Consider the following 25275-nt stretch of genomic DNA (forward strand, 5'->3'; position numbering starts at 1 on the left):
GGGCAGATTTCTCCTGTCAAGACTATCCTCAAACCAGGTAAAGAGGGTGTGGTATTGTGAGCTTTGTAAATCAGGAAACAAGTATTTATGGCAATAGTTATGAAGGTTAGCCCTAAAATTAGAGCTTGTTGCTCTTTTTTGTATTAATCAGAAAACAACTTCTATGTAGCCTGATTAAACAATATGAGACATTTAATATATGATGAATTTTAGTATTAACTACAAACTTATGTGTTAATAAAGATAAGGATATAATAATGAGATACATATCATATGTTCAATATATATCGAAAGGAAGCCACAGAAGGAGTAGATATACTGACATGGTCTGAATCAGTAATGATAGTAACAAAAATAGAACTCCTTTACTTCACGCAATCACACACATCCTAAAATATTTACAAGTTCAGACACTCCGCAGACACACATTGTTTGTTTGTAATGGATATTGCAGATAATAGGATTTGCCCAATAATTCAGAATGGTGACAACAACATGCAGGTAAGAAGCTTAAAGGCTTTAGTTTGGTTCGTGTACGTTACCACCTTAAGGACCGTGAGTGTTCCGTTACCGCATTGGGAGATCCGTGTCTGGGACAGGCAGCGTGTGTGAATGCGGCTTACTTCCGGGTAGCGGTAAAAAAGTAGATCCGGCCGTTCAGTGATCCAGACTCGGTAATAACAAAGTTGCAACAAAAACATATGAGATTCAAAAAGGTAACCAAAGTAAATATTGGAACGATACTTAGCACAGAATACAAGTGATAGGAGACCTGAAATAGGAATAGCTACATAAGAGTAGGTATGACTTCAATAATCAGGCAGTAAATGAATGCAACAGGTAGTCCTTAAATAGGAAGGAGATCACATAGGAGGAGTTAGAGTTAAAGGTATACCACATCTCCCCCCTTCAAGGAAGCACCCCAGGGGATTCCAAACTAGGTTTCTCAGGATAGCGGCGATGAAAATTCTGCAGAAGACGGGGAGTGCGAAGATCAGAATGAAGTTGCCAAGAGTTATCCTCCGAACCATAACCCTTCCATTTCACAAGGTACTCCAACCTCCGTCTATGGATCCTAGAATCCAACACAGCTTCAACCTCATACTCCTCTCGATCATGAATGACTATCGGAGGTGGTCTAGACAAGGAGAGGGACTGAGGTGAAGGAAGATATGGCTTCAGCAAAGAGACGTGGAAAGAGGGGTGAATTTTAAAATCCTGAGGAAGCTCCAATCTCAAAGCATTTGGGTTGATTATTTTAGACACCTTAAAAGGACCCAAATATTGATTAGCTAGCTTTTTGCTAGGAACAGAAAGTTTAAGATTCTTTGTTGATAGCAGAACTAAATCTCCAATTTGATAGGTAGGACCTGCTGTATGATGGGTATCATACAACCTTTTCTGATATTCTTTGGCTTCTGAAAGATGTTTTTTCAGGATGTCCAGCCTTTCATGTAAATTAGTCGCAAAATCCAATGCAGAGGGTGAGTTCACTTGTTGAGAACTCAAAGAGATGGTGGTAGGATGATATCCGTAAGTAACAAAGAATGGGGATAATTTAGTTGATGAAGAAGTGGTATTATTATAACAGAACTCTGCCAAAGGTAGATAAGATGACCAATCATCCTGAAGATGACATATGTAGCAGCGAAGATATTGCTCAAGGGTTTGGTTAAGTCGTTCCGTGAGACCATTTGTCTGGGGGTGAAATGCAGTCGAGTATCGTGAATCAATCTGGATTAGCTTGCATAAAGATTTCCAAAAATTAGAGGTAAACTGAGTACCACGGTCAGTTATAATAAATTTAGGCAATCCATGCAAGCGAACTATATTGTCTAAGAAAACATGAGCTGTTGTGAAAGCTGTAGGAAGACCTTTTAATGGAATGTAATGAGCCAGTCTTGTTAAATGGTCAATAACAACTAAGATAGTATTGTATTGATGGGATTCAGGTAATTCAACAATAAAGTCCATTGATATGGTACTCCAGGGTTTGTCAGGAATAGGCAGAGGAGACAAAAGACCTGATGGTCTTTTGTGAACTAACTTATTTCTGGCGCAGGTATCACAATGTTTTACATAATTTGTTATATAAGTATCCATGAGTGGCCACCAATAATTTCTCCTAGTTAGGTCAATAGTTTTAGAAATACCTGGATGACCCGCAAGTGTCCCATCATGGGTTTGTTTAAGGATGGAAGATCTCATTTGTTGGGGGATGTAAAGTTTAGATTTATGGTAAAAAAGACCAGTCTTGGAATCTTTCTGACAGTCTATTCCATGTGGTGGTTCATGCTTTAATTCTTTTAATATATCTTCTTCCAAAGGTGTAAGTAAACCTATAATCTTTTCTTTTGGAATGATTTGGTTGATTTGATCTTGAGTGTCTTGATCATGTTGTCTAGAGAGAGCATCGGCTTTGGTATTCAAGTGTCCCGGTCTGTATGTTAGAAGAAAATTAAAACGATCAAAAAATATCGACCATCTTGCTTGGCGTGCAGACAAAGTCTTACTTGTCTTTAGGAATTCAAGATTTTTATGGTCGGTAAAAATCTTAAAAGGCAGTTTGGAACCTTCTAATAAATGTCTCCAGTGTTCTAGGGCACGTTTTATAGCTAGAAGTTCTTTATCTCCTATGCTATAGTTTTTCTCAGCGCTAGTCAACATCTTTGAATAAAAAGCAATAGGATGAATCGCAGTCATGTTTTTATCCTGTTGTGATAATACTGCACCGATACCTGAGTCAGATGCATCTACTTCAAGAATAAATTCCAAATCAAAGTCTGGCATAGCTAAGATGGGTGCTGTGGTAAAATATTCTTTCAACTTGTTGAAAGCTTGACTTGCGGATTCTGTCCATTTAAATCTTTGTTTTTCACTAGTAAGTGCTGTTAATGGTTTAACAATTGAAGACATTTTTTTAATAAACTTTCTATAAAAGTTCGCAAAACCAATGAATCGTTGTACTGATTTTGTTGAAGTGGGAGTAGGCCAATTCAAAATTGCTGATACCTTCTCCGGATCCATTTGTATTTTGTTGGGACTGATGATGTAACCCAAGAATTTTATTTCTGTAACATGAAAAGAACATTTTTCCAATTTAGCATATAATTTGTGTTCTTTTAAACGAGTTAATACCCAGCGTACATGTTTTTCATGTTCCTGTGGTGTTCTAGAATAAATTAGGATGTCATCAAGGTATATTATGACACAAACGTCAATCAGGTCTCGGAATATCTCGTTTATAAAAAACTGAAAAGTTGCTGGGGCATTACTCAGACCGAAAGGCATTACATTATACTGAAAAAGGCCATATCTAGTCCAGAATGCCGTCTTCCATTCGTGACCCTCTTTGATTCTAATCAAATTATAAGCCCCCTTTAAATCTAGTTTGGTGTAAATAGTGGCACCAGTTAGACGCTCCAAAAGTTCTGGTATTAAAGGTAAAGGGTATCTGTTTTTTATTGTGATGTTATTCAATGCCCTATAATCAATAATAGGTCTTATGGTACCATCCTTGTTTCTTACTAGAAACATTCCTGCAGCTGCAGGGGATGTGGAGTGTGAAATAAATCCCTTACGTAAATTTTCGTCTAGGTAATTTCTAATATATTGAAGTTCCTCTTGAGAGAGAGGATAGATCTTACCATGAGGGATTTTAGAACCAGGTATTATATCGATAGGGCAGTCAAAATCCCTATGGGGTGGAAGGTTTTCTGCCTCTTTTAAATTGAATACTTCTGCCAAATCCTGATAACACGAGGGTAAACCATTATCAAGTGACGCTATGGTTTGATGTGGGTAACAAGTCTTTGAACAAAAGGCAGAATCTAATGTTACCTTATTTGAAACCCAATTTATGTTTGGGTTGTGTTTCTTCAACCAAGGATACCCTAAGATGAGAGTATGCTGATGTATGGATATGAGATCAAAGGATAAATATTCAGTGTGTCCTTGGAATGATGTTACAAGCAGGGAAACAGTATGATGTGTGATAGGTCCTTGTTCTATGAATGAACCATCTATTAACTTAATGGAGACAGGGTTTTGTTTGCATATAACTGGTATTTTATTTTTATATACATAGGTGGAATCAATGTAATTGCCAGATGCTCCTGAATCAATTAATGCCTTGGTTTGGATATTTTTCTGGTCCCACCGTAAAGAAATGGACAAAGTCATATGGGTATCATTTGTAATGCTGTAAATAAAGTCACTGGTTATTGTCTTACCATTCTTTTGTTTTTTTAACATAGGACAAGTGGATACTGAATGTTCCTTGTGAGCACAGTATAAACAGAGGTTTTCCAACCTCCTTCTAATTTTTTCCTCTGGTGGCAGAGGTCCTCTAAGAACTCCAATCTCCATGGGGGTAGTACTGCCATGAGCTCTGTCATGGCTTGTGGTGACTTGGTAAGGTTTCCTGGATGGGGTATCATAAGAGGCCCTCTCTGCTCTCCTTTCTCTCAAACGTCGATCCAAAGAGGTGCTTAATTTGATAAGCCCCTCAAGAGTATCAGGGATCTCAAGACGTGAAAGTTCATCTTTGAGTGATTCAGACAACCCCAGACGATATTGATTCTTTAAACTGATTTCATTCCACTGAGAGTCCTCTGCCCACATCTGAAACTCAGTGGTATAATCTTCCACATTTCTCTTACCCTGTTTTAAAGACCTTAATCTCGTTTCAGCATTTATTTGAGTATTTGAGTCTTGATATAGACTAGTCAAAGCAGAAAAAAAATCCTGTAATGAATCTAGGATAGGGTTATTGTTTTCAAAAAACCTATTAGCCCAAGTCCTAGGTTCACCTTGTAAAAAAGATATTGTGGTACATACTTTAATCCGCTCAGTGTGATAAGTCTTAGGTCTAAGGGAGAATAATAAGTTACAGGCATTCTTAAATTCCCTGAACTCAGAACGTTTCCCTGAGAAAGGGTGTGGATAATTAATATGAGGTTCAGGTGGATCATGAGGTTTTTGTGAAACATAATCTTTAACTATAGTTTTAAGTGCAGCATTTTCAGTTTGCACTTCAGTTACTGCTCTTGCCAAATAATCAAGTTTGAGATAGACATTATTAAATTCCTTCTTTATTTCATTAGGATCCATAATAGTAAATATTCCAATCAAAAAAGATTTTGATTGTCTTTTGGGCCTGATTATTATGTGGTATTGTGAGCTTTGTAAATCAGGAAACAAGTATTTATGGCAATAGTTATGAAGGTTAGCCCTAAAATTAGAGCTTGTTGCTCTTTTTTGTATTAATCAGAAAACAACTTCTATGTAGCCTGATTAAACAATATGAGACATTTAATATATGATGAATTTTAGTATTAACTACAAACTTATGTGTTAATAAAGATAAGGATATAATAATGAGATACATATCATATGTTCAATATATATCGAAAGGAAGCCACAGAAGGAGTAGATATACTGACATGGTCTGAATCAGTAATGATAGTAACAAAAATAGAACTCCTTTACTTCACGCAATCACACACATCCTAAAATATTTACAAGTTCAGACACTCCGCAGACACACATTGTTTGTTTGTAATGGATATTGCAGATAATAGGATTTGCCCAATAATTCAGAATGGTGACAACAACATGCAGGTAAGAAGCTTAAAGGCTTTAGTTTGGTTCGTGTACGTTACCACCTTAAGGACCGTGAGTGTTCCGTTACCGCATTGGGAGATCCGTGTCTAGGACAGGCAGCGTGTGTGAATGCGGCTTACTTCCGGGTAGCGGTAAAAAAGTAGATCCGGCCGTTCAGTGATCCAGACTCGGTAATAACAAAGTTGCAACAAAAACATATGAGATTCAAAAAGGTAACCAAAGTAAATATTGGAACGATACTTAGCACAGAATACAAGTGATAGGAGACCTAAAATAGGAATAGCTACATAAGAGTAGGTATGACTTCAATAATCAGGCAGTAAATGAATGCAACAGGTAGTCCTTAAATAGGAAGGAGATCACATAGGAGGAGTTAGAGTTAAAGGTATACCACAGAGGGAGTCCTTCTTAAATTGCATAGACCTATCCTCCCTGGGAATTATTGTACAAGTCCCTCTAGAGGAACAAGGTCAAGGATTCTTTTCAAATCTATTTGTGGTTCCCAAAAAGGAGGGAACTTTCCGTGTATGTATGTATGTATTGGGTACTTGTAAAGTGCGGCTAATCACCCGTAAGGGTCTCAAGGCGCTGCTCATTTTATCGACCTCGGAAGGATCAAAAGCTGAGTGGACCTTGCCGGGGATTGAACCTGCAACCCTTGGGTTGCTACAGAGCTCAGCCACAGTGCCTTAGCATGCTGAGCTATTTGTCCAGCTTTTCCGTCCAATCCTAGATCTTAAGTGTCTCAACAAATTCCTCAGGGTTCTGTCCTTCAAGATGGAAACTATTCGTTCCATTCTTCCATTGGTTCAGGAAGGTCAGTTCATGACGACTATAGACCTGAAGGACGCGTATTTACACGTTCCCATTCACAGGGATCACCAGTTTCTAAGGTTTGCTTTTCTGTACAAGCATTTCCAGTTTGTTGCACTTCTGTTTGGTCTTCCCACGGCTCTCAGAATATTCAAAAGTTCTGGGGGTTCTATTGACAGTGATCAGATCCCAGGGTATTGTTGTGGCGCCTTATCTAGACGACATCTTAGTTCAGGCATCATCTTTTCAACTAGCAAAATCTCATACAGAGATGTTGTTGTCTTTTCTATGTTCCCACGGGTGGAAAGTGAATCTGGAAAAGAGTTCTCTAGTTCCAGATACAAGAGTGTATTTCCTAGGGACAATCATAGATTCCCTGTCTATGAAGATTTTCCTGACTGATGTCAGAAAATCCAAACTTCTTGCTTCTTGCCTATCTCTCCAGTCTGCTATTCGTCCATCAGTGGCTCAATGCATGGAGATGATTGGTCTGATGGTGGCTTCCATGGACATCATTCCTTTTGCTCGGTTCCATCTGCCACCGTTGCAGCTTTGCATGCTCAGTCAATGGAACGGAGACCATTCAGATTTATTGCAGAGGATAAATCTAAATTTCCTATCAAGAGACTCTCTCTCGTGGTGGATTTCACTGGAAGATCTGTTTCAAGGCCTTGCTTCCTGAGACCTTCCTGGGTGATTGTGCCCATGGATGCCAGCCTGTTAGGCTGGGGAGCTGTTTGGGGTTCTCTAAAAGCTCAGGGCCTGTGGTCTCGGGTAGAGTCTTCTCTTCCCATAAACATCTTGGAGTTGAGAGCAATCTTCAATGCCTTGACAGCTTGGGCTCCATTATCTTTAGTCCGGTTTATCAGATTCCAGTCAGACAACTTTACCTCAGTGGCTTACATAAACCACCGGGGGGAACTTGGAGTGCCTTGGCCATGAAGGAGGTGACTCGCATTCTGCAGTGGGCAGAAGCTCACGATTGTCTCCTATCTGCCATCTACTTTCCAGGGGTGGACAATTGGGGACGGATTTTCTGAGCAGACAGACTTTTCATCGTGGGGAGTGGACTCTCCATCCGGAAGTGTTCTCAAGGATAACCCTCAGGTGGGGGGGGTTCCAGAGTTGGATCTGATGGTGTCTTGTCAAAACGCCAAACTTCCAAAGTACAAATCAAAGTCAAGAGCTCCTCCGGCCGCTCTCATAGATGCTCTGGTGATTCCTTTGGATTTTCGGTCTAGCATACCTGTTTTTCCTCCATTTGATACGAGCAATAACTCGTGGAAGGAGAGCAAACAGAAGAGAGCGTCTGTGATTCTAATAGCTCCTGTCTGGTCTTGCAGGATCTTGTTCGCGAACGTAGTGAAGATGTTATCTCTTCCTCCTTGGAGGTTAACTCTGAGGAAGGACCTTCTAATTCAGGGTCCATTCCTCTATACAAATCTAGATTCTCTGAAGTTGACTGCTTGGAGATTGAATGCCTAGTCCTGTCTAGACGTGTTTTTTCTGAAGCGGTCATTGATTCTATGCTTCAGGCTCGTAAACCTGTTACTCGCAGAATTTACCATAAGGTATGGCATAAATACCTTTTATTAGTGCGAAGCTAAGCGTTTCTCCTGGAGCCGGGTGAGGATTCCCCAAATTTTATCTTTTCTTTAGGATGGCCTGGAGAAAGGTTTGTCAGTCAGTACTCTGAAGGGTCAGATTTCTGCACTGTCTATTCTTTTGCACAAATGTCTGGCAGATTTACCAGATGTTCAAGTTTTTATTCAGGCTCTGGTCAGAATCAAGCCTGTGTTTAAACCTGTTGCTCTTCCTTGGTGTCTTAACCTAGTTCTTAACGGTTTGCAGCAGGCTCCATTTGAGCCGATGCATGTTGTTGATATAAAATTGATATCTTGGAAGGTTTTGTTTCTTCTTGCTATTTCTTTTGCTCGCAGAGTTTCTGAACTTTCAGCTCTGCAGTGTGATTCCCCATACCTTATTTTTCATGCAGATAAGGCGGTCCTTTGTTCTTAATTGGGGTTTCTCCCTAAAGTGGTGTCAGATCGAAACACTAATCAGGAAATTGTTGTTTTTTTCTTTTGTCCTAATCCTTCTCATAAGGAATGTCTTTTGCATAACCTGGATGTTGTGTGTGCTCTAAAATTTTACCTTCAAGCTACTAAAGATTTACGGCAATCATCTGCCTTGTTCGTTATTTTCTCTGGAAAGCGTAAGGGTCCAAAGGCCACTTCTACTACCCTTTTCCTCTGGTTAAGAAGTATGATTCATTTTGCTTATGAGACAGCTGGACAGCAGCCTCCTGAGAGAATTACGGCTCATTCCACTAGGGCTGTCTTCTCTTCTTCGGCTTTAAAAAATGAAGCTTCCATGTAACAGATTTGCAAGGCGGCAACATGGTCCTCTTTGCATACTTTTTCCAAATTCTACAAATTTTATACTTTTGCCTCGGCTGAGGCCTCTTTTGGGAGAAAGGTTCTTCAAGCGGTGTTGCTTTCGGTTTAGGTCCTCCTGCCTTGTTCTCCCTCACTTTTCATTCTGTTTCCTCTAGCTCTGGTATTGGTTCCCACTAGTAACTGGAATGACGTTGTGAACGTTCCATGCCATAGGAAAGAAAAAAAAGTTACTCTTACCTGATAAATTTCTTTCTTTCCGGGCAACCCCGCCCTCTTTTTAAATTATAATTCAGCAGTTTTTTTGAGTAAACCTCAGGCACCTCTATATCTTTGTGTTTCTTCTTTTTTCCATTTTCCTTCGGCTGAATGACTGGGGATTATGGGTAAGGGAAGTTACACTTAGAAGCTTTGCTGGGGTGCTCTTTGCCTCCTCTTGCTGGCCAGGAGTTGAATACCCCACTAGTAATTGGAATGACGTCATGGACTCTCCATGCCCGGAAAGAAAGAAATTTATCAGGTAAGCATACATTTTTTTTTCTTTTTCTTATGGCATGGATAATCCACAACATCATTCCAATAACTAGTGGGAACCAATACCCAAGCTATGCAATTTTAAGCAACTTTTGAATTTACTCCTATTATCAATTTTTCTTCATTCTCTTGCTATCTTTATTTTAAAAACTGAAATGTAAAGCTTAAGAGCCTGGGTTACACTTGCTTATTGGTTTGCTAAATGTAGCCACCAATAAGCAAGCGCTATCCAGGGTTCTGAGCCTAAAATGGGCCGGCTCCTAAGCTTTAAAGGGACACTGAACCCAATTTTTTTATTTCATGATTCAGATAGAGCATGCAATTTTAAGCAACTTTCTAATTTAGTCCTATTATGAATTTTTCTTCATTCTCTTGCTATCTTTATTTGAAAAAGAAGGCATCTAAGCTTTTTTTGGTTCAGAACTCTGAACAGCATTTTTTTATTGGTGGATGAATTTATCTACCAATCAGCAAGGACAACCCAGGTTGTGCACTAAAAATGGGCCGGCATCTAAACTTACATTCTTGCATTTCAAATAAAGATACCAAGAGAATTAAGAAAAATTGATAATAGGAGTAAATTAGAAAGTTGCTTAAAATTTCATGCTCTGTCAGAATCACGAAATAAAAAATGTGGGTTCAGTGTCCCTTTAAATTCCTGCTTTTTAAATAAAGATAGCAAGAGAACGAAGAAAAATTGATAGTAGGAGTAAATTAGAAAGTTGCTTATCTATCTGAATCATGAAAGAAAACATTTGGGTTTAGTGTCCCTTTAATGAATAAACAAAGAAACAAATGATCAATTAGCAAAAAATGAGTTTATCCATACTGTTAAAGGGACATGAAACCAAACATTTTTCTTTCATGATTTCAGATAGATCTCTGGTTCTCAAACCAGTCCTCAGGCCTCACTAACCAGCCACATTTTGAAGATAACTAAACTGGAGCACTGGCAATTAGTAAACATGGTTATTTTACCTGCTCTCATCCAAGGTAATAACGAAAACGTGGCCTGTTGGGAAAGCCTGAGGACAGGTTTGAAAACCAGTGAGATAAATGATAACATTTTAAGCAACTTTCAAATGTATTTTTATTATCTAATTGGTTTTATTCCTTTGTTGAAGGAGCAGCAATGCACTACTGGGAGTTAGTTGAAAGGCAATGGCAAGATGCATATATCTGCAGCCACCAATCAACAGCTTCTGGGCCTACCTATATATGCTTTTCAATAAGGGATAAAAAGAGACTGAAAGAAATTAGATAACAGCAATAAATTAGAAAGAAAAAAATTGGGGCTCATGTCCCTTTAACCCCTTAACGACCGACTATGTACGCCATACGTCCTCAAAAAAACATAATTTATACTTACCTGATAAATTTATTTCTCTTGTAGTGTATCCAGTCCACGGATCATCCATTACTTATGGGATATTCTCCTTCCCAACAGGAAGTTGCAAGAGATCACCCATAGCAGAGTTGCTATATAGCCCCTCCCCTAACTGCCATATCCAGTCATTCGACCGAAAACATGCAGAGAAAGGAAAAACCATAGGGTGCAGTGGTAACTGTAGTTTAAATGAAAAAATTACCTGCCTTAAAATGACAGGGCAGGCCGTGGACTGGATACACTACAAGAGAAATAAATTTATCAGGTAAGTATAAATTATGTTTTCTCTTGTTAAGTGTATCCAGTCCACGGATCATCCATTACTTATGGGATACCAATACCAAAGCTAAAGTACACGGATGATGGGAGGGACAAGGCAGGTACTTAAACGGAAGTTACCGCTGCCTAAAAAAAACCTTTCTCCCAAAAATAGCCTCCGAAGAAGCAAAGAATCAAATTTGTTAAATTTGAAAAAGTATAAAATGCAGACCAAGACTCCGTCTTGTAAATCTGTTCAACAAAAGCCTCATTTTTTAAAAAAGGCCCAGGTGAAAACCATAGCTCTAGTAGAATGAGCTGTAATCCCTTCAGGAGGCTGCTGTCCAGCAATCTCCTAAGCTAAATGAATTGTGCTTTTTGTAAAACCAAAAGACAGAGAGGTTGCTAAAGTCTTTGACCTCTCCTCTGACCAGAATAGACAACAAACAAGGTGAATGTTTGATGAAGATCTGTAGTAGCTTGTAAGTAAAACTTTAAAGGACGAACCACGTCCAAATTGTGTAATAGACGTTCCTTCTTAGAAGAAGGATAAGGGTACAAGAATGGAACAACAATTTCTTGAGTGATATTCTTGTTAGATACCACCTTAGGTAAAAACCCAGGTTGGTACACAGGACCACCTTATCTGTACGGAGGACCAGATAAGGAGAATTACATTGTAACGCAGATAACTCGGAGACTCTACGAGCCGAGGAATAGATACCAAAAAGGAACTTTCCAAGATAAAAGTTTGATATCTATGGAATGAAAAAGGTTCAAACGGAACTCCTTGAAGAACCCTAAGAACCAGGTTTAAGCTCCATGGCGGAGCAACAGTTTTAAACACAGGCTTGGTTCTAACCAAAACCTGACCAATGCCTGAACATCTAGAATACCTGCCAGACGCTTGTGCAAAAGAATAGACAGAGTAGAAATCTGTCCTTTTAAGGAACTAGCTGACAACCCTTTTTTCTCAAAATCATCGTGGAGAAAAGATAATATCCTTGGAATCCCGAATTTACTCCATGAGTAACCCTTGGATTCATAACAATAAGATATTTACACCATATCTATGTTAATTTTCCTAGAGACAGGATTTCATGCCTGTATTAAGGTATCAATGACTGACTCGGAGAAGTCATGCTTTGATAACATCAAGCATTCAGTCTCCAGGCAGTCCATCTCAGATTAGTTATATTTAGATGGTTGAAAAGACCCTGAGGTAGAGGGTCCTGCCTCAGAAACAGAGACCGTGGTGGAAAGGATGACATGTCCACCAGATCTGTATACCAGGTCCTGCGTGGCCACGCAGGCGCTGCCAAAAACACCAAAGCACTCTCCTGCTTGATCTTGTGTAAACACCTCCGGAGGGAATCTCACTCCTCCAGATGAAAAGTCTGACGACTTAGAAAATCCGCCTCCCAGTTCTCAACACCTGGGATATGGATAGCTGACAGACAAGAGAGAGTCTCTGTCCAGAGAATTATTTTAAGACTGCTAACATCGCTAGGAAACTATGTTCCCCCTTGATGGATGATGTAAGCCACAGTCGTGATATTGTCCGACTGAAAAATGATGTACCTCAGAGTTGCTAACTGAGGCCAAGTCTGAAGAGCATGGAATACCGCTCCCAGTTCCAGAATATACCTTAGCAGGAGGGTCTCCTCCTGAGTCCACTATCCCTGAGCCTTCAGGGAGTTCCAGACTGTATCCCAACCTAAAAGGCTGGCATCTGTTGTAACAATTGTCCCATCTGACCTGCGGAAAGTCATACCCTTGGACAGATGGACCCGAGATTGTCCCCAGAGAAGAGAATCTCTGTTCTCTTGGTCCAGATTTAACAGGAGAACAAATCTGTGTAATCCCCGTTCCTCTGACTGAGTCTGCATAGTTGCAGCGGTCTGAAATGAAGGCGTGCAAACGGTACTATGTCCCTTGCCACTACCATTAAGCCAATTACATTCATATACTGAGCCACCAAAGGGCGCGGATGGATGAAGAACACAACAGAAATTTAGAAACTTTGACAACCTGGACTCCGTCAGGTAATCATTTCTACAAAATCTATCAGAATCCCTAGGAGGGAAACCCTTGAGATTGGGGATAGAGAACTCTTCCTGTTCACTTTTCCACCCCTGCGATCTCAGAAATGCCAGTACTACGTCCGTATGAGACTTGGCAACTTGGATGTTTGACGCCTGTATCAGGATGTCGTCTAAATAAGGGGCCACTTCTATGCCCCGCGGCCTAAGAACCGCCAAAGCGACCCCAGAACCTCTATAAAGATTCTTGGGGCTGTAGTTAACCCTAAAGGAAAGAACTACAAAACTGGTAATGCCTGTTTAAAAAGGCAACCTGAAAAACCGATGGTAATCTTTCTGCATCGTAATGTGAGGATAAGCATCCTTCAAATCCATTGTAGCCCTCTAGTGACTCTCCTGGATCATAGTTAAGATGGTACGAATAGTTTCCAACTTAAATGATGGAATTCTGAGGAATTTGTTTAAGATCTTTAAATCGAAAATAGATTTGAAGGTTCCCTCTCCTTGGGAACCACAAACAGATTTGAGTAAAAACTCTATCCCTGTTCCTCCCCTGGAACTGGATGGGTCTCGTACACAGTGTAAGAATGCCTCTTTCTTTATCTGGTTTGCAGATAACTGTGAAAGGTGAAATCTCCCCTTCTTTGGGGGAAGTTTTGAAATCCAGAAGATATCTCTGGGATATAATTTCCAATGCCCAGGGATCCTGGGCCTCTCTCTCACGTCCACGCCTGGGCGAAAGATGAAAGTCTGCCCCCTACAGGGTCCGTTACCGGATAGGGAGCCGTTCTACCTGCTGTCTTAGAGGTAGCAGCAGGCTCCTTGGCCTGCTTATCTTTGTTCCAGGTCTGGTTATCACCAGACCGTCCTGGAGTTTCGAAAATTAGACTTTTTTGTTCCTGAGGAAGGGCATTACCTTTTCCTCCAGTGATATTAGTAATAATCTCCTTCAAACCAGGCCCGAATAGGGTCTGCCCCTTGAAAGGGAGTTAAGTAGCTTATTTATTAAAGTCACGACAGCTGACCATAATATAAGCCCTAGCGCTGTGCGCGCCAGCATAGTAAAAACAGAATTCTTAGCCGTTAGTTTAGTCAAAAGAAAACAAGGCAGCAGAAAAAAAAGGAATTGGCTAGCTTAAGTGCTCTAAGCTTGTCAAGTATTCATTCAATGGAGTCGCTACCTGTAAAGCCTCAACCAGAGACTCAAACCAGAACGCAGCAGCAGTGACAAAAGCAATGCATGCAAGGGGCTACAGGATAAACCCTTGTTGAATAAACATTTTCTAAAAAAGCACAACTGTCCTCGACAGGGCTAGTGATACGCTTAGCTAGAGTAGAAACTCTTCTCTCCACCTTAGGGACCGTCTGCCATAAGTTCCCGTGTGGTGGCATCTGTTAGAAACAGTTTTCTAAAAATAGGAGGGGAAGAGAACGGCACACCTGGTCTATCCCATTCCTTATTAATAATTTCTGTAAACCTCTTTAGGTATTGAAAGAAACATCAGTACACACCGGCACTGTATAGTATCTATTCAGTCTACACAATTTCTAGCAAGGTAATTGTAAACCAGTCATTCAGAGCTGCTAACACCTCCCTGAGCAACAAGTGGAGGATCTTAAGCATAAATTTTAAATATAGAAATATCGGAATCAGGTTAAATCATCTCCCCTGAATCACAAATATGACCCACTGCATATAGTGAGGCAGTAACAGACATGGTTCTTGACGCATCTGTATGCTCTGTATCTATCCCCAGAGCTATCTCGCTTTCCTTTAATTTCAGGTAGTCTGACTAATACCGCTTCCAGAGTATTATTCATAACCTTCGCCATGTCTTGTAAAGTAAACGCTATAAGCGCCCTTGATGTACTAGGCGCCATTTGAGCGTGAATCCCTGGAGCGGGAGTCGAAGAGTCTGACACGTGGGGAGAGTTAGACGGCATAACTTCCCCCTTGACAGAAACTTCTGATAAAATAAACGCTATGGGCGCCCTTGAACCACTTGGCGCCATTTGAGCGTGAGTCCCTAAAGCGGGAGTCAATGGGTCTGACACATGGGGAGAGTTAGTCGGCATAACTTCCCCCTCGACAGAATCCTCTGTTGATAATGTTATTAAAGACAAAAAAAATTATCTTTATTGTTTAACATGAAATCAGTACATCTGGTACACATTCTAAAATGGGGTTCCACCATGGCTTTTAAACATAATGAACCCAGAGCTTCCTCTATGTCAGACATGTTAGAACAGACTAATAATGAGGCTAGTAAGCTTGGAAAACACTTTAAATCAAGTTAACAAGCAAATATAAAAAAACGTTACTGTCTCTTTAAGAGAAACAAATTTTGTCAGCATTTGAAAAACATTGTAAAAAGGCAGTAAATCAAACAAAATTTTTACAGTATATGTAATAAGTTCACAGAGCATTGCACCCACTTGCAAATGGATGATTAATCCCTTAATGCAAAAAACAGATAAAAAAAACGACATAGACGCTTTTTAACAGGTACAACAAAACTGCCACAGCTGAACTGTGGATTACCTTCCCTATAAACGATTTTGGAAGTCTTTTTAGCCCTTTAGAGATGTCCTGTAGTATTCAAAGGACTGCTGAGGGAATCTGGATGATTCATTTTGTAAATTTAACTGTGCAAAAAAGCTCTAAATGAGATCCCTCCCACTCATATTACAACAGTGGGAAACCTCAGTTAACTGTTGCTATGCAGAAATTAAGCCAGCCATGTGGAAAAATTATGCCCCAATAAACCTTATCACCAATGTACCTCAAAAAAATGATTAAACATGCCAGCAAACGTTTTTTAAAACAACCTTCTTTTAAAGAGTATGTATCTCTATTAATAAGCCTGTCTTGCTTTCCCTGCATTAAGGCTTAAATTAGATTATTTCAGTATCAGCATCATTTTCATAGTCAATTCCATTCCATAGAAAATTACTTTACTACACATACATTAATAAGCCTGCTAACAGTCGCTTTCACTGCATTAAGGCTTTACTTACATTAACTTGGTAATAGCAGCATTTTCTTAGTCAATTCCATTCCTTAGAAAAATATTTTACTGCACATACCTCATTTGCAGGAAAACCCGCACGCTGTCACCCATCTGAAGTTTACCTCACTCCTCAGAATGTGTGAGAAAACAGCCAGTGGATCTTAGTTACTTCTGCTAAGATCATAGAAAAACGCAGGCAGATTCTTCTTCCAAATACTGCCTGAGAGAAAAACAGCACACTCCGGTGCCATTTAAAAATAACAAACTTTTGATTGAAGAAATAAATTAAGTATAAAACACCACTCCTCTCGCGGACCTCCTTCTATGTTGAGACTTGCAAGAGAATGACTGGATATGGCAGTTAGGGGAGGGGCTATATAGCAACTCTGCTATGGGTGATCTCTTGCAACTTCCTGTTGGGAAGGAGAATATCCCATAAGTAATGGATGATCCGTGGACTGGATACACTTAACAAGAGAAAAACCAGTTGGCATACGTCGTCGGTTAAACTGAGCACTGGAAGCGATCAAAATCGCTTCCAGCTGCTCTAACAGTATTGCAGGGATGCTTCGATGTCTAGGCATCCTGCAATTCTGTGCCCGAGTGCCGGGACCCCACGAGTGATCACTTCCGGTTTTGCTCCACGTGGAGCCCGGCAGTGTAACAGAGCATCGAAAGCGATCGGACATGCTTCCAATGCTCTGCTTGTGTGCTAAGTGCCTCGGTGGGTCGAGGCACTTAGTTAGCAATAAAATAAAATAATAAAAAAAAAAATATTAATAATAAAAATGAAAAGCCCTATATTGCCCCCCTCCCCCACCAGGCATCCAAGATGGCGATGCCCAGTGCATCATGGGCTCTCTGGGGGTGTCCCTAGCCTGCCTCATCATAGGGGCAAGCTAGGGTAACCCAATCTGAGCCTCCCACACCAAAAAAATTATAATAATAAAATCTCCCATTTGTCTGATCAAGTCAATATTTGTAAATATTGACTCTGATCAGTGTGGATCTCCCTCCCTCTCCTCACTTGCGATTTTGTTGGAGAGACAGAGAGACCTGTATTTAGCAGAGAGAGATTTATTTCTTAAATTTGTTAAAAAATTAGAGAACCAAAGGCTCTTTTCAGAGCCATTAACCCCTAGCTTGCCAGTGATCACTATAAATCACTGGCAGTAGCATAGCTGCACTTTTTTTGCTGTCTGTGCATTTTTTTAGGGGTAATATTGTTGTAATTTTTTAAAAACCCAAAGGCTCTTTTCAGAGCCATTTAGCTAATTTAATTTAATTTCCAGAGTCATTAACCCCTAGCTTGCCAGTGATAGCTATTAATCACTGGCAGTAGCATAGCTGTACTTTTTTGCTGTCTGTGCATTTTTTTAGGGGTAATTTTGTTGTTGTAATTTTTTAAAAACCCAAAGGCTCTTTTCAGAACCATTTAGTTAATTTAATTTTCAGAGCCATTAACCCCTAGCTTGCCAGTGATCGCTATAAATCACTGGCAGTAGCATTGCTGTACATTTTTGCTGTCTATGCATTTTTTTAGGGGTTAATTTTGTTGTAATTTTTTAAAAATCCAAAGGCTCTTTTCAGAACCATATAGTTAATTTAATTTTCAGAGCCATTAACCCCTAGCTTGCCAGTGATCGCTATAAATCACTGGCAGTAGCATAGCTGTACTTTTTTGCTGTCTGTGCATTTTTATAGGGGTTAATTTTTTTGTAGTAATTTTTAAAAAAAAAACAAAGGCTCTTTTCAGAGCCATTTAGTTAAATAATTTAATTTAAATTTAAAATTTTCTAGTAATTTTATTCTGTGACAGATACAAAAATGTCACAGAAAAGATATACTGCTGAGGAGGCGTATGCCATCCTTGCGTCAGAGTCAGATGCCTCTATGTCTGACTCAGACCCCAATTTTGACCCTGCCATATGCTCAGATACATCACTAGATGCAGTCTCAACTGATAGTGATGTATCTGTGGCTGCTAGCCCCCCTGCCACCCCCCCTGCTAGCCCCCCTGCCAGAAGGAGGCGTGTTGCTGCTATTGCTGCTGAAGAGTGGGTAACGCCTCATCTCCAGAGGCCAGATATCCCACCCTTCACAGCAAATGCTGGCATAAATATAGATGTGGCAGGTTTTAGCCCCCAACAGTTTCTGGAAGTGTTTCTGGGCGATGATGTATTGGGGAACATTGTCGCCCAAACTAATTTATATGCCCATCAGTTTCGTGCTGCAAAGCCTGGAACATATTTGGCAAAGCAGCAATGGGCCCCCATCAATGTGCCAGAATGAAAAAAAATTCTGGGCATTGACTATGCTGATGGGCATCATAAAGAAACCCTCCATTCGCTCCTACTGGAGCAGTAGCCCCATCTGCTCTACCCCATTTTCTCCCAGAGTATGTCGAGGAAGAGGTATGAAATGATTCTGCATTTCATGCACTTCAGCGACAACAGCCTGTGCCCCCCTAGGGAGCATCCCCAATTTGACAGCCTGTATAAAATCCGCCCCCTGATTACCCACTTTTCTGCCAGGTTTGCAGAGGCTTATACACCTGGAAGGAATATATGCATTGATGAATCCCTGATGAAGTATAAGGGAAGGCTGGGATTCAAGCAGTATATTCCTTCCAAGCACTCCAGGTATGGGGTAAAGGTGTATAAGCTCTGTGAGAGCGAGACTGGGTATACTCAGGCCTTCCGGGTGTATGAGGGAAAGGATAGCCACCTTGACCCTCCAGGTTGCCCAGAACATATGGGAACCACTGGCAAGATTGTCTGGGACCTGATATTACCCCTAATGAACAAAGGGTATCACTTGTACTTGGACAATTTTTATACAAGTGTCCTTTTGTTCAAGCTACTGTATTGCTTTGATACAGTAGCTTGCAGTACAATTAAAAAGAACCGCGCAGGTTTCCCAGGACAACTTGTACGCACCCGGCTACAAAGGGGGGAGACCTCAGCTCTGCGCCAAGAGGAGCTGTTGGCACTTAAGTACAGAGACAAGAAGGATGTATACCTTCTTACCACCATCCACACAGAGAGGACGGTGGCGGTTTCTGTACGTGGCAGAGCTGAGATCATAAGGAAGCCAGTGTGCATCAAGTCTTATAACCGGCATATGGGTGGGGTTGATCTGGCAGATCAGCTGCTGCAGCCCTACCTAATTATGCGGAAGACAAGGGCCTGGTACAAAAAGGTTGCAATTTACCTAATGCAGATTGCAACCCACAACGTTTTTTTGTTGTTCAAAAAAGCAAACCCCAGAGTTAAAAAGACTTTTTTACAGTTTCAGCTCCAGATCATTTCGGGGATTTTGTACCATGATTCACTTGCACCCCGGGCGGTGATGTGAGAGAGCAGAGTTGGGGCTAGCCATTTTATTTTTAAAATCCCCCCTACTGCCGCAAAGCAGAGACCACAAAAAAAATGAAGAGTCTGTACCAAGAGGGAGAAGAGAAGGGACACCATATATCACTGTCCTGATTGCCCTGGACAGCCTGCACTCTGTATTGGGGACTGGTTCAAGCGGTACCATACAATGGTCAATTTTTAAAAAAATAAATACATTTGCTGTTATTTTATTTTTTTTGGTTATGTTTACTGTTAGATGTTTTTTTGCTGTTGTTTTTTTACTTTTACTGTGCCAGATTTTTACATTTCACTACTACTTTTTTTCTAAAATTGGGCCTGTTTTTTTTTTTAACCAAAACCCCTGTCAAACCTATGCATGGGGGGCATAGGTGTTCTCAGGGTGCCTTGCAGAAAACAACCTGAAGTATTCTTTTGCAATAACTTACAGCAGTCTCTCCTAAATCATAGTCAAAAAGCAATGTGTCTGTAAAAATTAAAATTGAAAAATTACCACCATATATTTTCTCCAATTTTTTGGGCTAAAACGGTTGCTTCAAAGGCATCAAAGCACACCATATACAATACCTTGGGGTGTCAACATTTCAAAAATATACACTTTCATGGCAATAAATAAAAGTGGGGTAAGCGATTGGCCCCAAACTAAAGCTAGGCCTATCAGAAGAAATACTCTCATTTTTAATAACTAAAATCACAAGTCATAAAATTGTAACATAACCTTCCCAAATTCCTGGCAAACCTATGCATGAGGGGCATAGGTGTACTCAGGGTGCCTTGCAGAAAACAACCTGAAGTATTCTTTTGCAATAACTTACAACAGTCTCTCCTAAATCCTAGTCAAAAAGCAATGTGTCTGTAAAAATGAAAATTGAAAAATTACCACCATATATTTTCTCCAATTTTTTGGGCAAAAAAGGTTGCTTCAAAGGCATCAAAGCACACCATATACAATACCTTGGGGTGTCAACATTTCAAAAATATACACTTTCATGGCAATAAATAAAAGTGGTATGCGATAGGCCCCAAACTAAAGATAGGCCTATCAGAAGAAATATTCTCAATTTCAACTCAAATTACAAGTCATACAATTGTAACTGAACCTTCCCAAAATCCTGACAAACCTATGCATGGCGGGCATAGGTGTACTCAAGAGGTCTTGCAAAAAACAACCTGTGGTGTTTTTTTTCAATAACTTACAACAGTCTCTCCTAAATCATAGTCTAAAAGTAATGTGTGTGTAAAAATGAAAATTGAAAAATTACCACCATACACTTTCTCCAATTTTTTGGGCTAAAACGGTTGCATCAAAGTCATCAAAGCACTCCATATATAATACCTTGGGGTGTCAACTTTTCAAATATATGCACATTCATGGAAAACAAATAAATTGGGGTATGTTAAAAGACCCCCAAAAAAGACGATAGGCAAAGAAAATATGTTAATTGTGAAAAAAAATCACAAACACATGGCAGACATTTGGCATTACACCCCCCAAACAAGCCAACAAACCTATGCATAGGTGGTATCACTGTACTCAGAAGATGTTGGTGACCACATATTGGGGTCTTCTTTGGTAGTAACACATAACAGGAGCTGTGAATCCATGTCTAAAGTACAATGTATGTGAAAAATAACACACAAAAATGAATGCCCAATACTTTGACAAAGACTGGTGGTTGAATTAGTGCATGGAAAGTGTTAAAATACCAGCATTTGAAATACCCTAGGATGTCTACTTTTCAAAAATATATGGTTTGAGGGGGGTAAATTACATTGGCCGGCTTCAGAAATGTCCCAAATAGGACATGGGTGCATGGGATGTGAAAATTCCAAGTTGAAAAACTGGAATGCGCTTCCTAAAAATAAGGCCTTTTAGCCCCCAGAGAACCCGACAAACCTATACATGGGTGGTATCACTGTACTCAGGAGATGTTGTTGAACACATATTGAGGTTTTTTTTTGGGGCAGTAACACATAACATTAACTGAGAATCCATGCCTAAAGTACAATGTGTGTGGAAAAATAACACAAAAAAATGACTACCCAAAAGTTTGACAAAGACTGCTGGTTGAATTAGTGCATGGAAAGTGTTAAAATACCACCATTTGAAATACCCTAGGGTGTCTACTTTTCAAAAATATATGGTTTGATGGGGATAAATTTCATTGGCCGGCTTCAGAAATGTCCCAAATAGGACATGGGTGGGTGCATGATGACAGAAGTGAAAATTCCAAGTTGAAAAACTGGAATGCGCTTCCTAAAAATAAGGCCTTTTAGCCCCCAGAGAACCCGACACACCTATACATGGGTGGTATCACTGTACCCAGGAGATGCTGCTGAAGACATATTAGGGTGTTATTTGGCAGTAACCCTTAACATTATCAGTAAATGTATTCTTAAATTGCTATTTTGTAAAAAAATCTAATTTTTATTTTTTTTCTCCAAACTTTGGCATAGATTGGTGGTAAAATGGTTGCATGAAAAAAGTCAAAATACCCCAAGTTTAATACCTTAGGTTGTCTTCTTTTAAAAAATATATACATTTGAAGGGTTATTCGGGGATTCCTGACAGATATTGGTGTTACAATGTAACTATTACTAATTTTGAAAAAAATGGTTTTGAAATAGCAAAGTGCTACTTGTACTTATTGCCCTATAACTTGCAAAAAAGCAAAGAACATGTAAACATTGGGTATTTCTAAACTCAAGACAAAATTTAGAAACTATTTAGAATTGGTATTTTATGATGGTTGTAGATGTGTAAGAGATTTTGAGGGTCAAAGTTAGAAAAAGTGCGTTTTTTTCTATTTTTTCTCATATTTTATAAAAACTTTTATAGTAAATTATAAGATATGATGAAAATAATGGTATCTTTAGAAAGTCCATTTAATGGTGAGAAAAACAGTATATAATATGTGTGGGTACAGTAAATGAGTAAGAGGAAAATTACAGCTAAACACAAACACCACAGAAATGCAAAAATAGCCTTGGTCCCAGATGGTCAACAAATTGAATGAAAAGTGGTCTGTCACTAAGGGGTTAAATTAACTGTAGAAGAGATATTTTTCTTTCTAAATATTATAATGATATATTTACAGTTTGAGCATGCTGCACCAATCTGCATTACACATACGATAATTAAAATGACCATAATGAACCTTTATTGACCTACAGTGTAGCTTTAAAGGGATATTATTGGTTTGAGATTATAGTAAAATCTTTGCTTTGAACACATCCTCCTATCTAGCATTTATTTAGTGTTTAATATCCCTTTAATGCAAAGTTTTTGAGACTTCAGATCGTTTTTATAAAAAAAAAAAAAAAATATTTATTATAATTCTGTGATAGAATTGTTGGGCTTCAGTTGCTTGTTTTAACGTTAGTTTATAAACTGTAAGATTGTAATTGACTGCAATTAAAAATAACCAAACAGTCAGCAGTTCTATAAATGTATTTTAATCTGAAATACTTACAGGACAGTTCTGCAGGTTTTCTGCAAAGATAGGATTATCAAATCCATTGTTTTCAACATTGTGCTCATCTTCGGATTCAGATTTGCGACGCCAAAAAGATAAACTTCTGGTAGAGGGAAAGCTGACAAAAGCATAAAGACGTTACAAGACCACGTCAGTAAATACAAATCTTTATAAACAAAGAAGATATGATCGGTGTTATAGGTCTAACTATAAATGCACAAATAACCCAGTATAAGGACTCACTGTACCAGGCCCGAGCAGGCCAATCACATTCAGCACAACACAACTTAAAGGGACATGAAGTCAAAATAAAACTTTCATGATTCAGAGTGTGTAATTTTAAACAACATTCCAATTTACTTCTCTTATCTAATGTGCTTTGTCTTCATGGTATCCTTTGTTGAAAAGCATATCTATAGGCAGGTTCAGGAGCAGCAACGTATTACTGGGGCTAGATTGGTGATTGGTGGCTATCTCTTGTCAATGGCTCACCAGGTGTGTTCACCTAACTACCAGTAGTGTATTGCTGCTCCACATCTTTGCAGGGGCTAAACACATAGAGCTCGATTTATCATTTCTTGGTGGACAGGGTCGTATATATACGCCCCTATCCGCCCCAGCTCTCCTCTGGCAGGCAGCAATCCACTGCCCAAATTAAAGATTGCAGTGCACTGCCCCCTGTCCACGCACAGTCAATCACGCGCGGGCAGGAGCTGTCAAGGATTGTCTGTTGTTTTTTTTTTTAAAGTGATCACAATCTTCTCAATTCAAACACAGGGGATCTTGATAACTGCCACTAGATTTGATCTTCATCTCCTTACAAAAATGGTGGAAAAAAGGAAGAGAGGCGCACAAATGTGTGTATCAATCGGTACAATTCGGCAAAACTCCAAATTTTGTATGCACAGGGTACTCACACTTTGGCACAGCACACCAGTGTGCTTGTGGAAGCGGGCTGGCACTCAGAGCTGACCAGCTGGCTCTCTCCGGCACTTTCTTGGAAACAGTGGCTGTCCTGTATGCTAGACTGTCTGGTAGTGGTGTGCTTGTATTCAAACTCCAGGCTCAAGTTGTATTAAAATGAATTAAAAACTTTTATTGCACAGGGTTAACAAGCACATATGAAATAGGTACAAGTAAAATATTGCTACGCGTTTCTCGGCCCTCCTGGCCGTTTCATCAGGCATATCAACTACATTAAAATCTCGGCTTTTTATTGCCGCCACTACCAAACAGTTTCTAACAAACCCTCCCCTTTTTGTTCCCATTGGGTATTTAGAGATGAGCCTAACATTGCTAGTACATTTGAAAACGGATGCTAACTAAATAGTGTTTCAAAATATTAGAATCCATATCTCTTTCTAGCGAACACACTCATTTTTAGTAGCGAGTTGCAAATACAATTGTTATACAATAATAGTAACTTGATGTGGATACATGCTTTTGTATCGAATATCAACAATTTGGAAACGACAGATCGTCCCTTCGATAGGTTAACACACGGACCAATTGTAAGGCTCTGTTCTCAATGAATGTTTACACCCCCCTATTTGTTGTTTTGCATTGAAGCAATGCAATCGCCATTCTGTCAATCAAATTGATCCTCGTGATGTCAGCTTTACATCTTAACATAATATCTTTCTAGCGGACACACTAATCTTTAGTAGCAAATTGCAACTACAATCATTATACAATAATAGTAACTTGATGTTGTTACATACTTTTATATCGGGAATCCACTATTTAGAAACAAAAATTCGTCCCTTTAATAGGTGGAAAAAACGGACCAATTGTAAGGCTCTGTTCTCGATAAACATTTACCCACCCCTATTTGTGGTTTTGCATTGAAACAATGCAATCGCCATTCTGTCTATTAAATTGATCTTCGTAATTTCTGCTTTATATCTTAACATAATTTAGAAGAATAGTTGTTACATTTGACACTATGTTATTGGCTAATCTCGAGGTGGATAACCACCCCCATAGTGATGATGTGGGTACCCTTATTAACCTAATGGTGAATAAATACCAGAACTCAGCAAAAACATGTGTTAAGTGTCTATACAAGACTATAAATTGGCTATTATATTAATTATTCTAATATATTGGTGTCACTCTGTTAGCTCTAGAGCGAATGAGTGGGTGTAATGTGACTATAAATTCATAGTGATAGTGCATACTTTAATAACTTACAATTGATCTAGTGTGACAATATGTGTAATATATGGTAATCAGGCAAATGATTTGTTCTATGTGTGACTATATTGTTGACCAAGAAACAAGATCGAGTAGAGTCTGTGTGATGGTGGTGTGAAAATGTGATAAACATGTACAAGTGTAGCGTGAGCAATAGTATTGA

General features: G+C 39.4%; 1 protein-coding gene across 1 annotated transcript in view; it reads right to left on the minus strand.

Annotated features, from left to right (window-relative positions):
* AMN (amnion associated transmembrane protein) overlaps nt 1-25275 on the minus strand; it is a 156440-nt gene that overhangs the window by 5533 nt on the left and 125632 nt on the right. Inside the window, exon 12 of the mRNA XM_053706927.1 lies at nt 22914-23034. Within this exon, the coding sequence (XP_053562902.1) occupies nt 22914-23034 (121 nt within the window). The remainder of the gene's footprint in view (nt 1-22913; nt 23035-25275) is intronic.

The sequence above is a fragment of the Bombina bombina genome, chromosome 1 (assembly GCF_027579735.1).
Source record: "Bombina bombina isolate aBomBom1 chromosome 1, aBomBom1.pri, whole genome shotgun sequence".
Taxonomy (NCBI): domain Eukaryota; kingdom Metazoa; phylum Chordata; class Amphibia; order Anura; family Bombinatoridae; genus Bombina; species Bombina bombina.